Source organism: Gobio gobio, assembly GCF_949357685.1.
Source record: "Gobio gobio genome assembly, chromosome: 11".
NCBI classification, from domain to species: domain Eukaryota; kingdom Metazoa; phylum Chordata; class Actinopteri; order Cypriniformes; family Gobionidae; genus Gobio; species Gobio gobio.
Genome location: NC_137104.1, coordinates 15,227,577 through 15,241,560, shown reverse-complemented (window position 1 = coordinate 15,241,560; position 13,984 = coordinate 15,227,577). Strand labels below are relative to the sequence as shown.

General features: G+C 37.7%; 1 protein-coding gene across 1 annotated transcript in view; it reads left to right on the top strand.

The window, feature by feature from the left end:
• Window positions 1–4,101, top strand: part of galnt12 (UDP-N-acetyl-alpha-D-galactosamine:polypeptide N-acetylgalactosaminyltransferase 12) — a 41,527-nt gene extending 37,426 nt beyond the window's left edge. Inside the window, exon 10 of the mRNA XM_079830009.1 lies at window positions 1,551–4,101. Within this exon, the coding sequence (XP_079686135.1) occupies window positions 1,551–1,688 (138 nt within the window). The 3' untranslated portion in view covers window positions 1,689–4,101. The remainder of the gene's footprint in view (window positions 1–1,550) is intronic.
• The last annotated feature ends 9,883 nt before the right edge of the window (window positions 4,102–13,984 follow it).

The window sequence follows — 13,984 nt, the reverse complement described above, 5'->3', positions numbered from 1 at the left end:
AGAGCAGGGAACAAATGAAATGCTAGGGTTGGCTGAGCTTCCTGTTCTAGTGGGCCAAAGGCCTTTATAGTATTTGAACAAACCCTTGACTGGAAGGGACAGTTCACCCTGAAATGAAAATTAAGACATCTTTTACTCACCCTGCTGTTGCTCCAATGCCCTATGTACTTCTATATTTTTCAGACCTCGAAAGGAGACATTTTGAAAAATGTCCTGCACGCGTTTCTCCATATAATGGCAGTGAATGGCGACCAGGCTAAAACTTTACAAAAAGGATACAAAGGTATCACGCAGGGATACAGTGAGATGCGCACCATATATGGAAAGTGTTCGGGAGGCATACTATAAGGTTTTGCGAGAGAGAAACCTTATTATTCAGTCAAAATACTGAGAATGGGTGTTACTCTGCGCGCGTTCCTGTGAGTGCGTGCGAGCCTTCAGCAGGCGCCAGCACTCATGCTTACTATAACTTGCAATGTTGTCATGGCACCCAGGATAAGCACACACATGCACCATTTTGAGAAATCAGGCTCAATAGAAACAAACACGACTCGCCTCTTATATAAGGTAAATAATAAGAAATAATACAATAATACTTATGATAAAATAAACCTCCTGAAGTGAATGTTGTGTACTGGTTGTCATGACAACAGTGCTTGAGCGGCTGCTGACGGCTCGCACTCATCACAGGAACGTGCGCACAGAGTAACAGCCGTGCTCAGTATTTTGACTGAATAATAAGGTTTCTTTCTCGCAAAACCTTATAGTATACCTCCTGAACACTTTGCATATATGGTGCGTGTCTCACTGTATCATTGCGTAATACTTTTGTATCCTTTTTGTAAAGTTTTAGCTATGCAACACAATATATTGAAATTATCAGAATATCGCAAATGTACGCAATATTTGAATGATTGTAATAGGCTACTTCAACATTGTGAAAAGTGTAAGTTTTAGGTTGACGCAAATAGCAGAGAATAGATTGGGCACATGCCTGTTACTTATGTGACTTGCTTGACGTTAAAAAGAGTTGTTAAACGCAATAACTTGCGAAAAACAACAAATTGCAGTCTCGTGCGGTCTGCTGTCTGACACACACACCGAAATGTGCGCACAAGCCGTTTTATTCCCCCGGTGTATTGTTACACACTCAAACTGTCAAATACACACACTGTTATGTCAAAATGGCTGTCTTGATGAGTATTCATGTAAACACAGTCGGTTATGCTTTAAGTGAAGGATATCAGTTGGGGAAAGAAATAGATTTTACACACTTAAAACAGTATCGTATCGAATATCGCATTATTTAACAAGGATAACGCATATATCAGCCCTAGTTTTAGCCTGGGCGCTATTCACTAGCATTATATGGAGGAGTGCGTGCAGGACGTTTATTTAAATTTCTGCTTTTGAGGTCCGAAAAAGATAGAAGGACATAGGATATTAATATAACAGCAGGGTGAGTAAAATATGACTTTATTTTCATTTCAGGGTGAACTATCCCTTTAAACTCAGGCATCTAACTCTTCTCATAATCTTTGCATTTGCAGGATGGCTCTCTATATCACGTTCAGACGCAGAAATGCATTGAGGCAGTGGACCGGACTGATAACGGGAACCCTGGCCCCGCTCTCCGCTCCTGCTCGGACTCGGCCTTCCAGAAGTGGTTCTTTGAAGAGAGAACATAGCAAAGGTTCTCTCAACACCTTTCACCTGCACTACAGTTAAAATGGCGTTTCACATCAGCTGCTCCAACTCCACAGCAGTTTATTGAGCATTCCAGTTCCTCCACTTAGGATTGATAGTGCCTTCCTGACACAAGAGGTGCAACAGTACAGACTGTGATTAATGCATTAGATTTTAACAGTTTTGCAGTGGATTAAAATGCATCGCTTATAATAGAGTCGTTCAGTTTGTAATCCTGAAACCTGAAGCGAGTGATCATATTCGTGCCAATGAGTGTTCTCTGAAATTTCAAATGAGTTTTGGATTTATGAGTAAAATATATGTGTAAACGTATGTTGAGGAAAACAATATAACTACCATTCAAAAGTTTGGGTCAGTAAGATTTCATTCAAAGAAATTAATGCTTTTTGTCAGCAAGGATGCATTGAATTGATCAAAATTGATAGACTTTTTTAATTTTAATTTATTTCAAATAAATGCTGTTCTTTCTATTCATCAAAGAATCCAGAAAAAAAATATATATATCACGGTTTCTACAACAATATAGCCTGACGTCGTCATACTCAGAGCCTTGTCAGAATATGAGTCTGATACTGCTTCATTGGGCTGTGATTATGAGGCGTGTTTCAAGCGAACCAGGAAAGAAAATGCCTCTGCACTCAATTGGATAGATCTACAACCAATCAGAGCAAAGGAGCAACGCATAGTTGTCAACAGAACTCAACTGCACGCACGCTGGAAGAAGTAGAAGAACAAAATAAGTGTAAACGATCTTTGCCGGTGTTGTAAAAAAGAATTTAAGGATACACGGAGTACTTACCAACACGATCATCATTTTTTGAGAGAACTAGTAAAGGTGAATGCATATACGAACAAGTTCTCCGTTTAGGATTAGAACGAATTCAACCCAAGCGCGGTGACGTGGGTGATTTACGTTATGGTTGATCATCTGTCCATCATCGTATATAGCCCTCCCTGACAATTTGATTGGTCCGAACAGCTCTGGTTTGAGTAAAGTTGCTCCACAACGGATCAAGTCCAGACCGAACTTGTGGGCGGGGCTAAGTTCGGCTGGCATCCAGGCTAACAACAATATTAAGCAGCACGACTGTTTTCAAGATTGATAATAAGAAACGTTTCTTGTGCATCAAATCAGCATATTAGAATGATTTCTGAAGGATCATGTGACACGAAAGACTGGAGTAAGGATTCTGAAAACGTAGCTTTTATATCACAGGAATACATTAATACATTTTAAAATATACAAATAGAGAAGTTATTTTAAATTGTAATACTGTTTCAAAATATTACTTTTTTTTACTGTAGTTTAGATTAACTAAATGCAGCCTTTGTGAGCATGAGCATGACTTCAAAAACATTTTTAAAAATCTCTCAACTTTTGAACGCTAGTGTATGTTGTATAATAAAATGTAAAGGTCTTAAAACCACAGACTTAATTTTAATCATAAATCCAAAACTGCCTTTCTTAAAGCCCGCAGGAAGTTCCTGAGTGAACCCACGGTGAATTAGTCTTCCAGACTGGCCCGCAAATAGACATCATCACTGAACACATCCATTTCTCTGCAAGATGTAAACACTGTATTTATCATATCATTATACAGAAGGTAATTTGAGTTATTTTAATCAGTCAGAGCTGCCAGCTCCATCTGCTGGTGTCTTAACCTCCCCTGCTATTCTGCAAAGTAGCTTCTATTAGAATCTTTCGACGTGACATTTTCGAGTGACTAGCATTTTATCTCCTCCTCTGTGATCTGGTACCTGATGTTACTCAGATCTCGCTCGCACTTAGAGCCTCTTGGCAGCTTCGTCATGGTTTTATTTTTGGCTGAGTATTGAGGTTAGGCTCAGATAAGCAGCAGTGCTGGCACTGGCAGTGCCACTGATGCCATTCTCTTTCCAACCACTAGATGGTGCCAAACCCCCCGTTTTACGCCATGTTGTAACATCAGCTCATATTTACAGTACATGTCTGTCATTTCAGTAGCCCACTATGCAGTGAGTGAGATACTAGGTTGCACTCTTTATACACCATTACGGTGATTGTTAACTGCATCTGAAAGCGTATGGCAGTCTACCTCTAGTCATTTACCTGCTGTATGTGATTGTTGGGCATTTGAAGGGGACAAAGCAGAGCTGGACGTCACGGCAAATACTAGATTGTAGTGGCCAAAGTGCTGTGATTTTTGCTTCATTTTTCTTTAAGGTTGCAGAGAGTTTAGATTATGTGCTCAGTTTAGTTTAAAGTACACTGTAAAAAATAAATCCGTAAAATAACAGAAAAAGTGCTGGCAACTTGTTACCCGGACATTATCCAGTAATTTTACTGACGTTTCCGTTAACCCTAAATCAAAATACAGGAAAAACACCTGTGAAAAATAAATATGGTCAAATTAATACTGTACATTGTGCCCTATTTTTATGGATTTTTTTTAGTGATGTGGATATAAATGTCTTTAAATTATGGCCATCTGTGGGTCAGTTTCCCATGCTGAATGAGCGTTTCTGTCAGGCTAATGTCATTCGTCATGAATTTGTTTGATAAAACTTTCTCTATTATATATTACTTAAGTACAAGTGTGGTGCAGGGATGACGTATTTTTGTAGGCCAACCCGGACGTTAGCATCACCCTGGTTCCCTCGACAAAAACCCAATAGGATTTTTCCATTTGCTTTTGGATTATTGTAGAAAATAAGGTTTGTGACTAAAAAAACCCCTATGATTCTTATACGTTTAAATGCTTATTTCAATCATTTAAACAAAAGCCCTTTGACTTCAGGACGATGGAACCAGAAATGCTAAAATGCGAATCAGTCCTGCACCACTTGAGATTGCTGGTATGTTTCAAAACAGGATTTTTTTTGTCAGATATTAACTTTCTGTCATCATTTACTCACCCTTATGTCGTTCCAAACCTGCATGAGTTTCTTCTTTGGATCACAAAAGAAGATATTTTGAAGAATGTACATGCTGCTATTTTCCCAAAAAAGGCACTTTAAAAATATCATGAAAGTGGTCCATACAAGTCGTGTACTATATTCTTCTGAAGTCATATGAAAGTTGTGTGTGAAGAATGGGCACAATTTAAAGTAGTTATTGAATGAAAATCACCATTCACTTTCATTTTATAAAAAAAAAAGCAGCTGTGGCATTCTAAATATCTCTTTTTGTGCTCCTCAAAGGAAAATGTTTTTGAAAGACTTAAAGGTGAGTAAATAAAGACAAATGTTTTATTTGTAAGATATTTAACATGTTTTAAGTGACTTACAAAGTGTTCAAAAGAGGGACATTTTTCTAAAATACGGGTGAGAGGAAAGTTTTCTTTGGTGAGGTTTAGGGAACTTTTTTTTTTTTTTTTTGCATTAATCTATAAGGTTATGGGCTAACTTATCATTGTCATGGGGAGAATTGGTTTACTGATGTGATTCTCTGACATGAGCTCAATACTGGACAGATGTTTCCAGGGCCTCAGTAGATAAGAAGGTGATTGGTTATAGAGATTGATTATATGATGATTATAAAATGAGATGCCATTATGTTTGAAGCAGTAGGGTTTTTCCTGACTATCAAAGCCTCAGAATTGACAATGGGTTTGTTTGATGAGGCCAAAAAGATGTATGGATGGCCCTATTGAGATAATTTTGTCTACATGGTCATTTTATTGTATCCTCCATACAATGGAAGTACAAAACACACAAACAATGATGCATTCCCTAGATAAATGTGGTTTAAACCCCCTGGTATTGTTCATTTGGGACTCACACTTGTGTTGTTCGTGGTCAAAAGTTTTTTTTTTTTTCCTTCAATAAAATCAATGTAATATATTTTTGTTCAATAATATTTTTTTCTTTTGTATTTTGAGAGAATTTCATGGTACTAATTAATATTTATGCAATAATTATTTAAAAAAAATTAAAAATTAAAAATTAAATTTTAAAAATTAAAAAAGAATTTTTTTTTTAATTAATTTTCAACTAAAGCAGTATTTCATGTTAAAATAGAGACAATGCCTTTAAAATCCAAATTTTGAAGGCAGATTAGTGGCATCTGGTGCTAGTAAAAAAAAGAAAAACATATATAATGCTGTGGTGTAATCACTAGCTTTATATAAAAAGGCTTATACATTCTCTAATTGTTTTTAGACATAAATACTTTCTCAAAGACTACTTTTGGTCAAGGTTTAGGTTTATTTAGTTTGAAATGTTGATTTGAAGTGTCAGTTTTTGCATTTATTTTACTAGTCACACCTGAACACAGAGAATGGCATTTTGATAAGTATAAACATTAAAATTCAACAAAAATATAACAAAACTTAAAAGGGATGCTGATTATTATTCAGAGCTCAATCTACCTGATTTCAACCTCTTATGAGTTTTCTGGAACTTGCCATATTGTTACAGCCATACCAGTTAATTTGTGTGTGTGTATAGTAGTGTCGTGTGTGTGTGTTTGTATGGTACTCTTGATGTTTTAGAGTGTAACCTCTTTGGTGTCCAATTTTTTACTACATTGTGGCTGAATTATTGAATTTATTTCACGCATTTGCAAAAACTTGCTTTGTGTTACAATCACACCAGTTCATATACTGTATGTGTGTGTCTATTTTTCTTCATCATGACTGATTTGTAGATTGTACACAAAAACATTATCTCCATTTTCGCATTTTTGCCCATTTCCCATTGATTTCCTATTGCCGTCATTTTTGACCACGAACAACACGAGTGCCTTTTTTTTTACGACCATTTAGCTTTTTCAAATTTAGTCCATGCTTTTTGTGGTCACATATCGACTGCCACAAGTCACATTCAAGAGTTTCATTCCATTCCGATGAAGTAGTGTTTTTTTTTTTTTTTACATTTCAAAACATTCTGTCAAAATGACTGAACATCACCAGAGGGTTAAAGTTCATATGCAGTTTGATCTTCAAACATGCCCAACACTGACAAATAGTACCAACCCAAAAAAATGAATGGCCAAAAAAGTGCTGTTGGTTACAGCGGCAGTGAGTATGCACTTTTCTTGAAATAATGAATGATTTCTAATTTCATTTTGCTTTCCATTTAATTTAGCTAAAGGCAGAATGTTTTGAAACCGTATCTATGCTGGAAGGAAAATTCAGGTAATTTTATGCTGTTATGTAAGTGACCTTAACATCAGAAATGAAGGTATTCTTGAAAATGCATTAATTATGGTTACTAAAATGTCTTATTTCTACCTAAAGGTGAACTCAGTTTTGTTTGTTATGCTAGGATATTTATGCTATTTGCAGTCAGCAATGATTAATTTATTCCGCAAACTTTCTGAAACAAGATGAGTAGTATTTAATGGTCATGTGATCTCAACATGAGCTTACCCACTCCATGTAAAATAACATGGCAACTGATATGATTTCAGTTTTCATCTCATGTGATGTACTTTATTTATACAAAAGTACTGTTCATATTTTGTGCGAAACGTTTTAGTGAGGAAGAAAATGATCGAGTGCACCTTTTTAATTGTAATGAAAAACTTTTTTGCTCTAACTTAAAATTGATTTCATGTTTGAATTTTTACACATTAAAGCCATTGAATAACATCCCAACGTGTGCTTATCTTTCTTCACCAACAACCGGCAACCTCTGGCAATCTTTTTTCCCGCTGTATTACACACTCCCATCTCTCCAGCAAGCGTTTGATTTCGTATTCTGGCACGTCACTCGCGTTGCTGCGGAGAATAATAAATGGCAAACTTTTTCCTTCATAAAGCACTAATCTCGTTCTCCCTGTGAATGCGTGTTTGTTCTTTCCGTTTATGATGGAGTCACAGTTGCAGAAAGACGATGGAGGTGTCATTGGCAGCCCGGCTGACTGGCTTGAAGATGTGCAGCTGAGTATGAGGAAGCGCTCATGCCAAGATGCTCCTCACTATGCGCTCTGCCCCGCAGTCATTCTCAATTACTCATTCATGATGTGCGTCTGTTTGATATTTCATACTGTTTGTGGGCTTCTTTTGTATGGTGTCATCTGCCTCGCTCTCCGGGTGCAGGATGGGATTAGTTTGGAACACTCCGTCAGGCTTTAGGAAAAACAGGGTCATGGAATGAAGCTTTGGAAGCCGTCAGATCACACCAGCACCGCTGCCAGAGAGGCGCTCGATGTGCCTTCCCTGTGAATCGGTGTGGAGAACCTTATTTTCGTCTCGCTGAAGCTGCACAACTTCTTTTTCTTTGGCAACGGCATCCGTGTTGGTGCACTGTAGTCATCTGCAAATGGGATTACGACCACGTCGCTTTTTCGCTTTATAAAAGGCCATTAAATATTGAAATGATCTCCATGTTGAAAACGGCTCTCACCTCCTTGTGATGCGTTTGGGATCTTAGATATGAAGGCAGCTTGCTCGCCCACTTCCCATGTGTTGCTTGACAAGGTCTCTCTGTACACCCGAGCATCTCTTTTCAGAGATGGAAATAAGCTTGATTTGGCAAAGTGAGATGAGAGAGACTCTGACAGATACACACTGTCGTTCTCTCTACACTGTCTGTTCAACTGGCTTGTGTTGTCGAACAAATGACTGGAAAAGCCTGTGAACGACTGATTTCACCACATTTGCATTACTTCAGGTTTTCAGTGGGGTTGCATTGCAAAGTCACGTTTAGCATTAATGTTCAACACTCTTTCAGGTGGTGAAGCTGAGCGTACTGTAGCATGTGAACCTCTTTTAACTCTTTCCCTGCCATTGATAGAAATGTCCCTCCTTAAAGGGTTAGTTCACCCAAAAAGCTTTCGGATTTCATCAAAAAATCCTAACTTGTGTTCCGAAGATGAATGAAGTTCTCACGGGTTTGGAACAACATGAGGGTGAATAATTAATGACAATTTTCATTTAAAGGGTAAACTAACCCTTTACTGAGACAACACTTCCGGAATTGACGGAAAAGTTTCAGCTTTCCGTGTTTTCACTGTTATACGGTTGGGGGCACTATTACGCATCTTCTGAAAGATTAGAGAATCTCTGGATCAAAACACAGACGAAAAGGCAGAAGCGATAGCATATGTAAAATATCACAATCATTGATCAACATTAAACAGCATATAAATCAAAACTGCTTAATATTACTGAATGAAATGTTGACCCAAAAAACATAGATGGAGTAGATTGAGTCCATCAACACCCCCAAAGCTTCAGTCCTATAGCTCATCCAGCTATAGGACTGAAGCTTTGGGGGTGTTGATGGACTCAATCTACTCCATCTATGTGTTTTGATCATCGTTCTGAATCCGAACTGTACATAGTCTTTGACAAAAACATGGTTTTCTCAGCTTTTTGCTCAATGTTGCTTTTTGCAACTTATTGATAAAAAAAAGAATGCATTTTTGTTTTGTTTAAAAGCAATGATCAAATGAAAATTATTAAAAATGCTGGCGGTAGCTGGCAAAAAAAAACAACAACGCTGGTGAAAGAGTTCAAATTTATGGTGTGAAACATGCTCATTCAAGGGTTAACCAGTCCTTCCAGAAAAATGCGGCTTTGTTTGTGATTGTTGCGGGCAAAAATCCTTGATTATGCGGCACGTTTTCTTAAAAAATGTGATGGAAAATGCGGGATATTTATGCAATTTTATGCGATGAAATTGCGGGAACTTGCAAAAACTGCGGTTTGATGAAAAAGAGAAAAAAAGCACTAAATCACAGAAAGTGCTGGGAATATTTAAGTTCTCATCTTGTTTTATTGAAGACCTTAATAAACACATGGCTCAAATTTACAAAACATTGAGTCAAACAAGTTCTGTAGCTTTACAAAAGGAATATGCTACAACTTCTGAAAAAATTAATAAATAACTTCCTGTTTTACAGAGGTAGCTTTACAAAACAGACATTTGAGTGCTTCCAATGCACAAAGTGCAATCTCTTAAAGGGTTAGTTCACCCAAAAATGTAAATTCTGTCATTAATGACTTCCCCCTCATGTCATTGGACACCCGTCAGACCTCCGTTCATCTTCGGAACAATGAAGATATTTGAGTGTAAATCCGATCGCTCAGAAAGGCCTCCATTGGCACAATGCACTGTACACTCCCAAGACCCATAAAGGGTTCTAAAGACATCGCAACAAAGTCCATCTCACTACAGTGATTCTACGATAAGCGACAACAACCTAAATAACGACTTATAAAAAAACCTAAATAACGACTTATACAGTGATGACCGATTTCAAAAAACGGCATCATGAAGCTTCGAAGTGTTATGAATCAGCAAGTCGATTCATGATTCGGATCGCGTGTCAAACCACTGAAATACGTGAGTTTGGCGCTCCAAACCGCTGAATCGACTCACTGATACATAACGCTCCGAACCACTGAATCGACTCGCTGATTCATAACGCTCCGAACCACTGAATCGACTCGCTGATTCATAACGCTCCAAACCGCTGAATCGAATCGCTGATTCATAACGTTCCGAACCACTGAATCGACTCGCTGATTCATAACGCTCCAAACCGCTGAATCGAATCGCTGATTCATAACGTTCCGAACTGCTGAATCGACTCGCTGATTCATAACGCTTCGAAGCTTCATGATGCTGTGTTTTGAAATCGGTCAACACACCGGGAAACTGCTTTGCGCTGTCTTTTGCTGTTATTTTTGTTGGTTAACAGTGGCCTTAAAGTTACCATGAAATCAAAATTGACAAATCTTGTTTTTATACATTTATCTGTGCACATAATTTCTAAAATTCATGTGCCCTTGTAATCTTTATTGGAAATAACTTGCAGTGACTTCTCTTCTCTGATGATGTGTTTACTGGCGTGAGGGCGGGACAACCTGTCAATCACGAGATCAACTAATAGTAAACCATAACCCTCCAATCACTTCCTGATTAACAAAATAAAGTGCTGCCCTACATTTTTCCTTGTTCGAGAAGATGTTTCACTCTGAAATATGTCACAATTGGGAACAAAAGTCCATCACAGTTTCTGTTTCATGTCGACATTAGCCCAGGGTTAAGTGTAGTGTGTGTGTGTGTGTGTGTTTTTTGTGGGTTTTTTTTTTTAAAGTTTGGATTCACTTTTCTAATTTTATAAAATTTAGAAATTTAGGCTTTCCTATAGCTCAAACAGTAGAGCATGGCGCTAGCAACGCCAAGGTCATGGGTTCGATTCCCAGGGAAAGCAAGAATTGACAAAATGTAAAATGTGTACCTTGAATGCAATGTAAGTCGCTTTGGATAAAAGCGTCTGCCAAATGCATAAATGTAAATGTAAATGTAATAAAAAGTATTTTATCCCCACAGTAGAGATATGTGGGAGATTATTTGAAAATAGAGCCTTTTCAAAAAAGTAAATAAAAAAAAATATATATATATATCAGAGGCTTTTAAAAATCTTTGAAAGTGACAATATAATAAGCTTTACTTTATTTAAGATTTTCATGTATTCACTGTTAATACAATAAAAACGGAAAACATACAGATAATTTTCTGCCAGGACATTATCCAGTAATTTTACGAAAATTTCCATTAACCCTTAAACCACAACCAAATGCAATGTGTAATGTAAAATACAGGTTAAACACCTGTAAAAAAAACAATACGGAAAATTCCTTCATATTAATACAGTAATACTGTCTGTGCCCATTTTTTTCAGTGTCATCACCCTCTTAGAATATTGTGTTTGTCTTTATGCTTTTGTTATTTGTTGCAAAAAAAGGTAGCGGCTATAGATGCTATTTACACTAAGTGAAAATAACATTTTCTTAGCAATAGATGCTATTTACACGAAGTGAAAATAGCTCTAGATGCTATTTACTAAGTTAAAATAGTGATATATTCTATTTACACCATGTAAAAGTAGTTATTTGCAATATGTGTAACTGTAAATTGTAATTAGATGCTATTTATACTTTATTTTGACTGATACATACTATTTGCACCTCAGTATTGTTGTACATTAACAGGATGCAATAATAACATAGTGTAAATTATTATATTTATTAAAATTATTAAATGGATGCCGCCTTAATGGGACAATAAAAGCCCTCCCTACACCTACCCTTAACCCTATACTACCCAATAAATAAAATAGCACAAATTTTCTTAAATTTTATTGAAAGTGACTGCCTTTCCGATGTGATATGTGATAGGAAAAGAGAGAAGAGCGAGCTCTGCAAAAGGCGGATTGGAACCCAGGTCGATTGCGTCCAAACCTAGATCTTTAAAGGTCCCATGGCATGAAATTTTCGTTTTATGAGGTTTTTTTAACATTAATATGAGTTCCCTTAGCCTGTATATGGTCCCCAAGTGGCTAGAAATTTCGATAGGTGTAAACCGATTTCTGGCTGTCCTGCTCTGCCTTTGAGAAAATGAAAGCTCAGACGAGCTGAAATCTTCCTTCAAATTCACACAGACTTTCTTTATAAATCATTTAATACTGTCAGTCCCGCCGCTGGCCGTCTTGATGCCCTAAGCGTTATGCAGCAGTGAATCAAGCCAGTGACTAAAACGATCAACTTCACATCGTTTCTGTTAGTAGCATGAAACAAATCCGTTATTTAAAGGGATAGTTCACCCAAAAATGAAAATTCTGTCATAATTTACTCACCCTCAGGTTGTTTCAAACCTGTATTAGTTTATTTGTTCTGCTGAACACAAAAGAAGATATTTTGAAGAATGCTTGTAACCAAGCAAAGAGAGCAACCATTGACTACCATAGTATTTTTTTCCCTACTATGGTAGTCAATGGTTGCTCTATCTGCTTGGTTACAAACATTCTTCAAAATATCTTCTTTTGTGTTCAGCAGAACAAAGAAACTCATACAGGTTTGAAACAACTTGAGGGTGAGTAAATGATGACCGAATTAAAATTTTTGGGTGAAAAGCGATCAAAGAACACACTCTTTATAATGTTCGGATCTGTCAATCTGCACACTTGCCCAAACTGCCATAACAACGAATGACACTGTTATGCTGCACAACGAGGCTCTTACTGTTTTCATGTCAACGTCGTGTTTGCAGCAAGCGGCAACCTCCCGCAGTTTCTCTTGAAGCCAATACGGAAGTGCCTCAAACTGCAATTCATCGACTGGCCGCTAGGGACAGGATCCAGAAGGGAGCAGAATCTCATTGAGCCCCATGTTAAAATGGCCAACTTTAGAGCAGAATAAAACATGTTTACAGCCTGGTACAAATTGTGCTTTTGGTCTATACGGCTCATTTTGCCGTTCATGACAACTGTGAGGGGGGGGAATTTTTTTATAACTCATTCGTTTACATTATATAAAGCCTTAAAATTCTGCATAATTAAGGGCGTGGCCATTTCGAGTGACAGGTGGATAGCCATTTATCTGCTGTCTGTTAGTCATCGCGTCACTTAAGCTCCGCCCACGTCCCGCCTTTTTGCCCATTTTCTGTTATCCGGGAGTGACGCGCGATGACGCGCTGCCAAGATGGCTCGTCCCTACTTTGCGCTTCAGAACGGCTCATCAGAATCCTATGGGTGACGTCACGGACACTACGTCCATATTTTTTTACAGTCTATGGTTTGCAGTTAGTTGTGGTTGAGAGCATTTTGTGAGAGAAATAACGTTGCAATGAGGAGATCACTGCATTCACGCGATCAACAAGACTGCTCATCACTGCAGCCGTTCACGTGATGGAAAAAGATCTAAAAATAATGCTATAATCAACACTTTGACAATTCGTTCATCTCGACGTCTGTGATGGTAAAAAAACGTGGTTTAGAGGGGTTCCACATGTTACAGAGTTCGTAGAATAAGGAGAAAGAAGACAGGGTCGTGTGGCTGGGACTCGTGTTTATTCAGAGCTCTCAGATACAAACAAAATAAACTCAAGCTATCTTTCCCCAGCTCTCCGTCTCTCTGCTCCACGAGTGCTTACCCAGCTAACACAAATACGTGACTGTTATGTAGCTGCAACGTAATCTGCTGACTAAACTTTCGTGGTGGTGACGTAACTAGTTACATTGTGGCAACTGGAAAAGTGAAATTCCCGGATACGTTGTCACAATGTAACTTTGTAACGTTGCCAGTTAGTAACTGCAACGTAGTGGCAACGTCACGGACCAATAGTTGTGTGTTGGTAATCAGTTGGTAATTTTTATAATTATTTATTTTTCAATAGGCGGACATGCTGTGGTTTATCCTAATTTATGTCCTCATTTGCCCAAACTAATGTAAAGGCTATTTCAATAGCTGTGAATGACGAATGCAGACTCATGCAGACATTTATTTTGAAAAACACAAAAACGAACAATAAAACACACCCAAATTATTAAACAAAAACATAG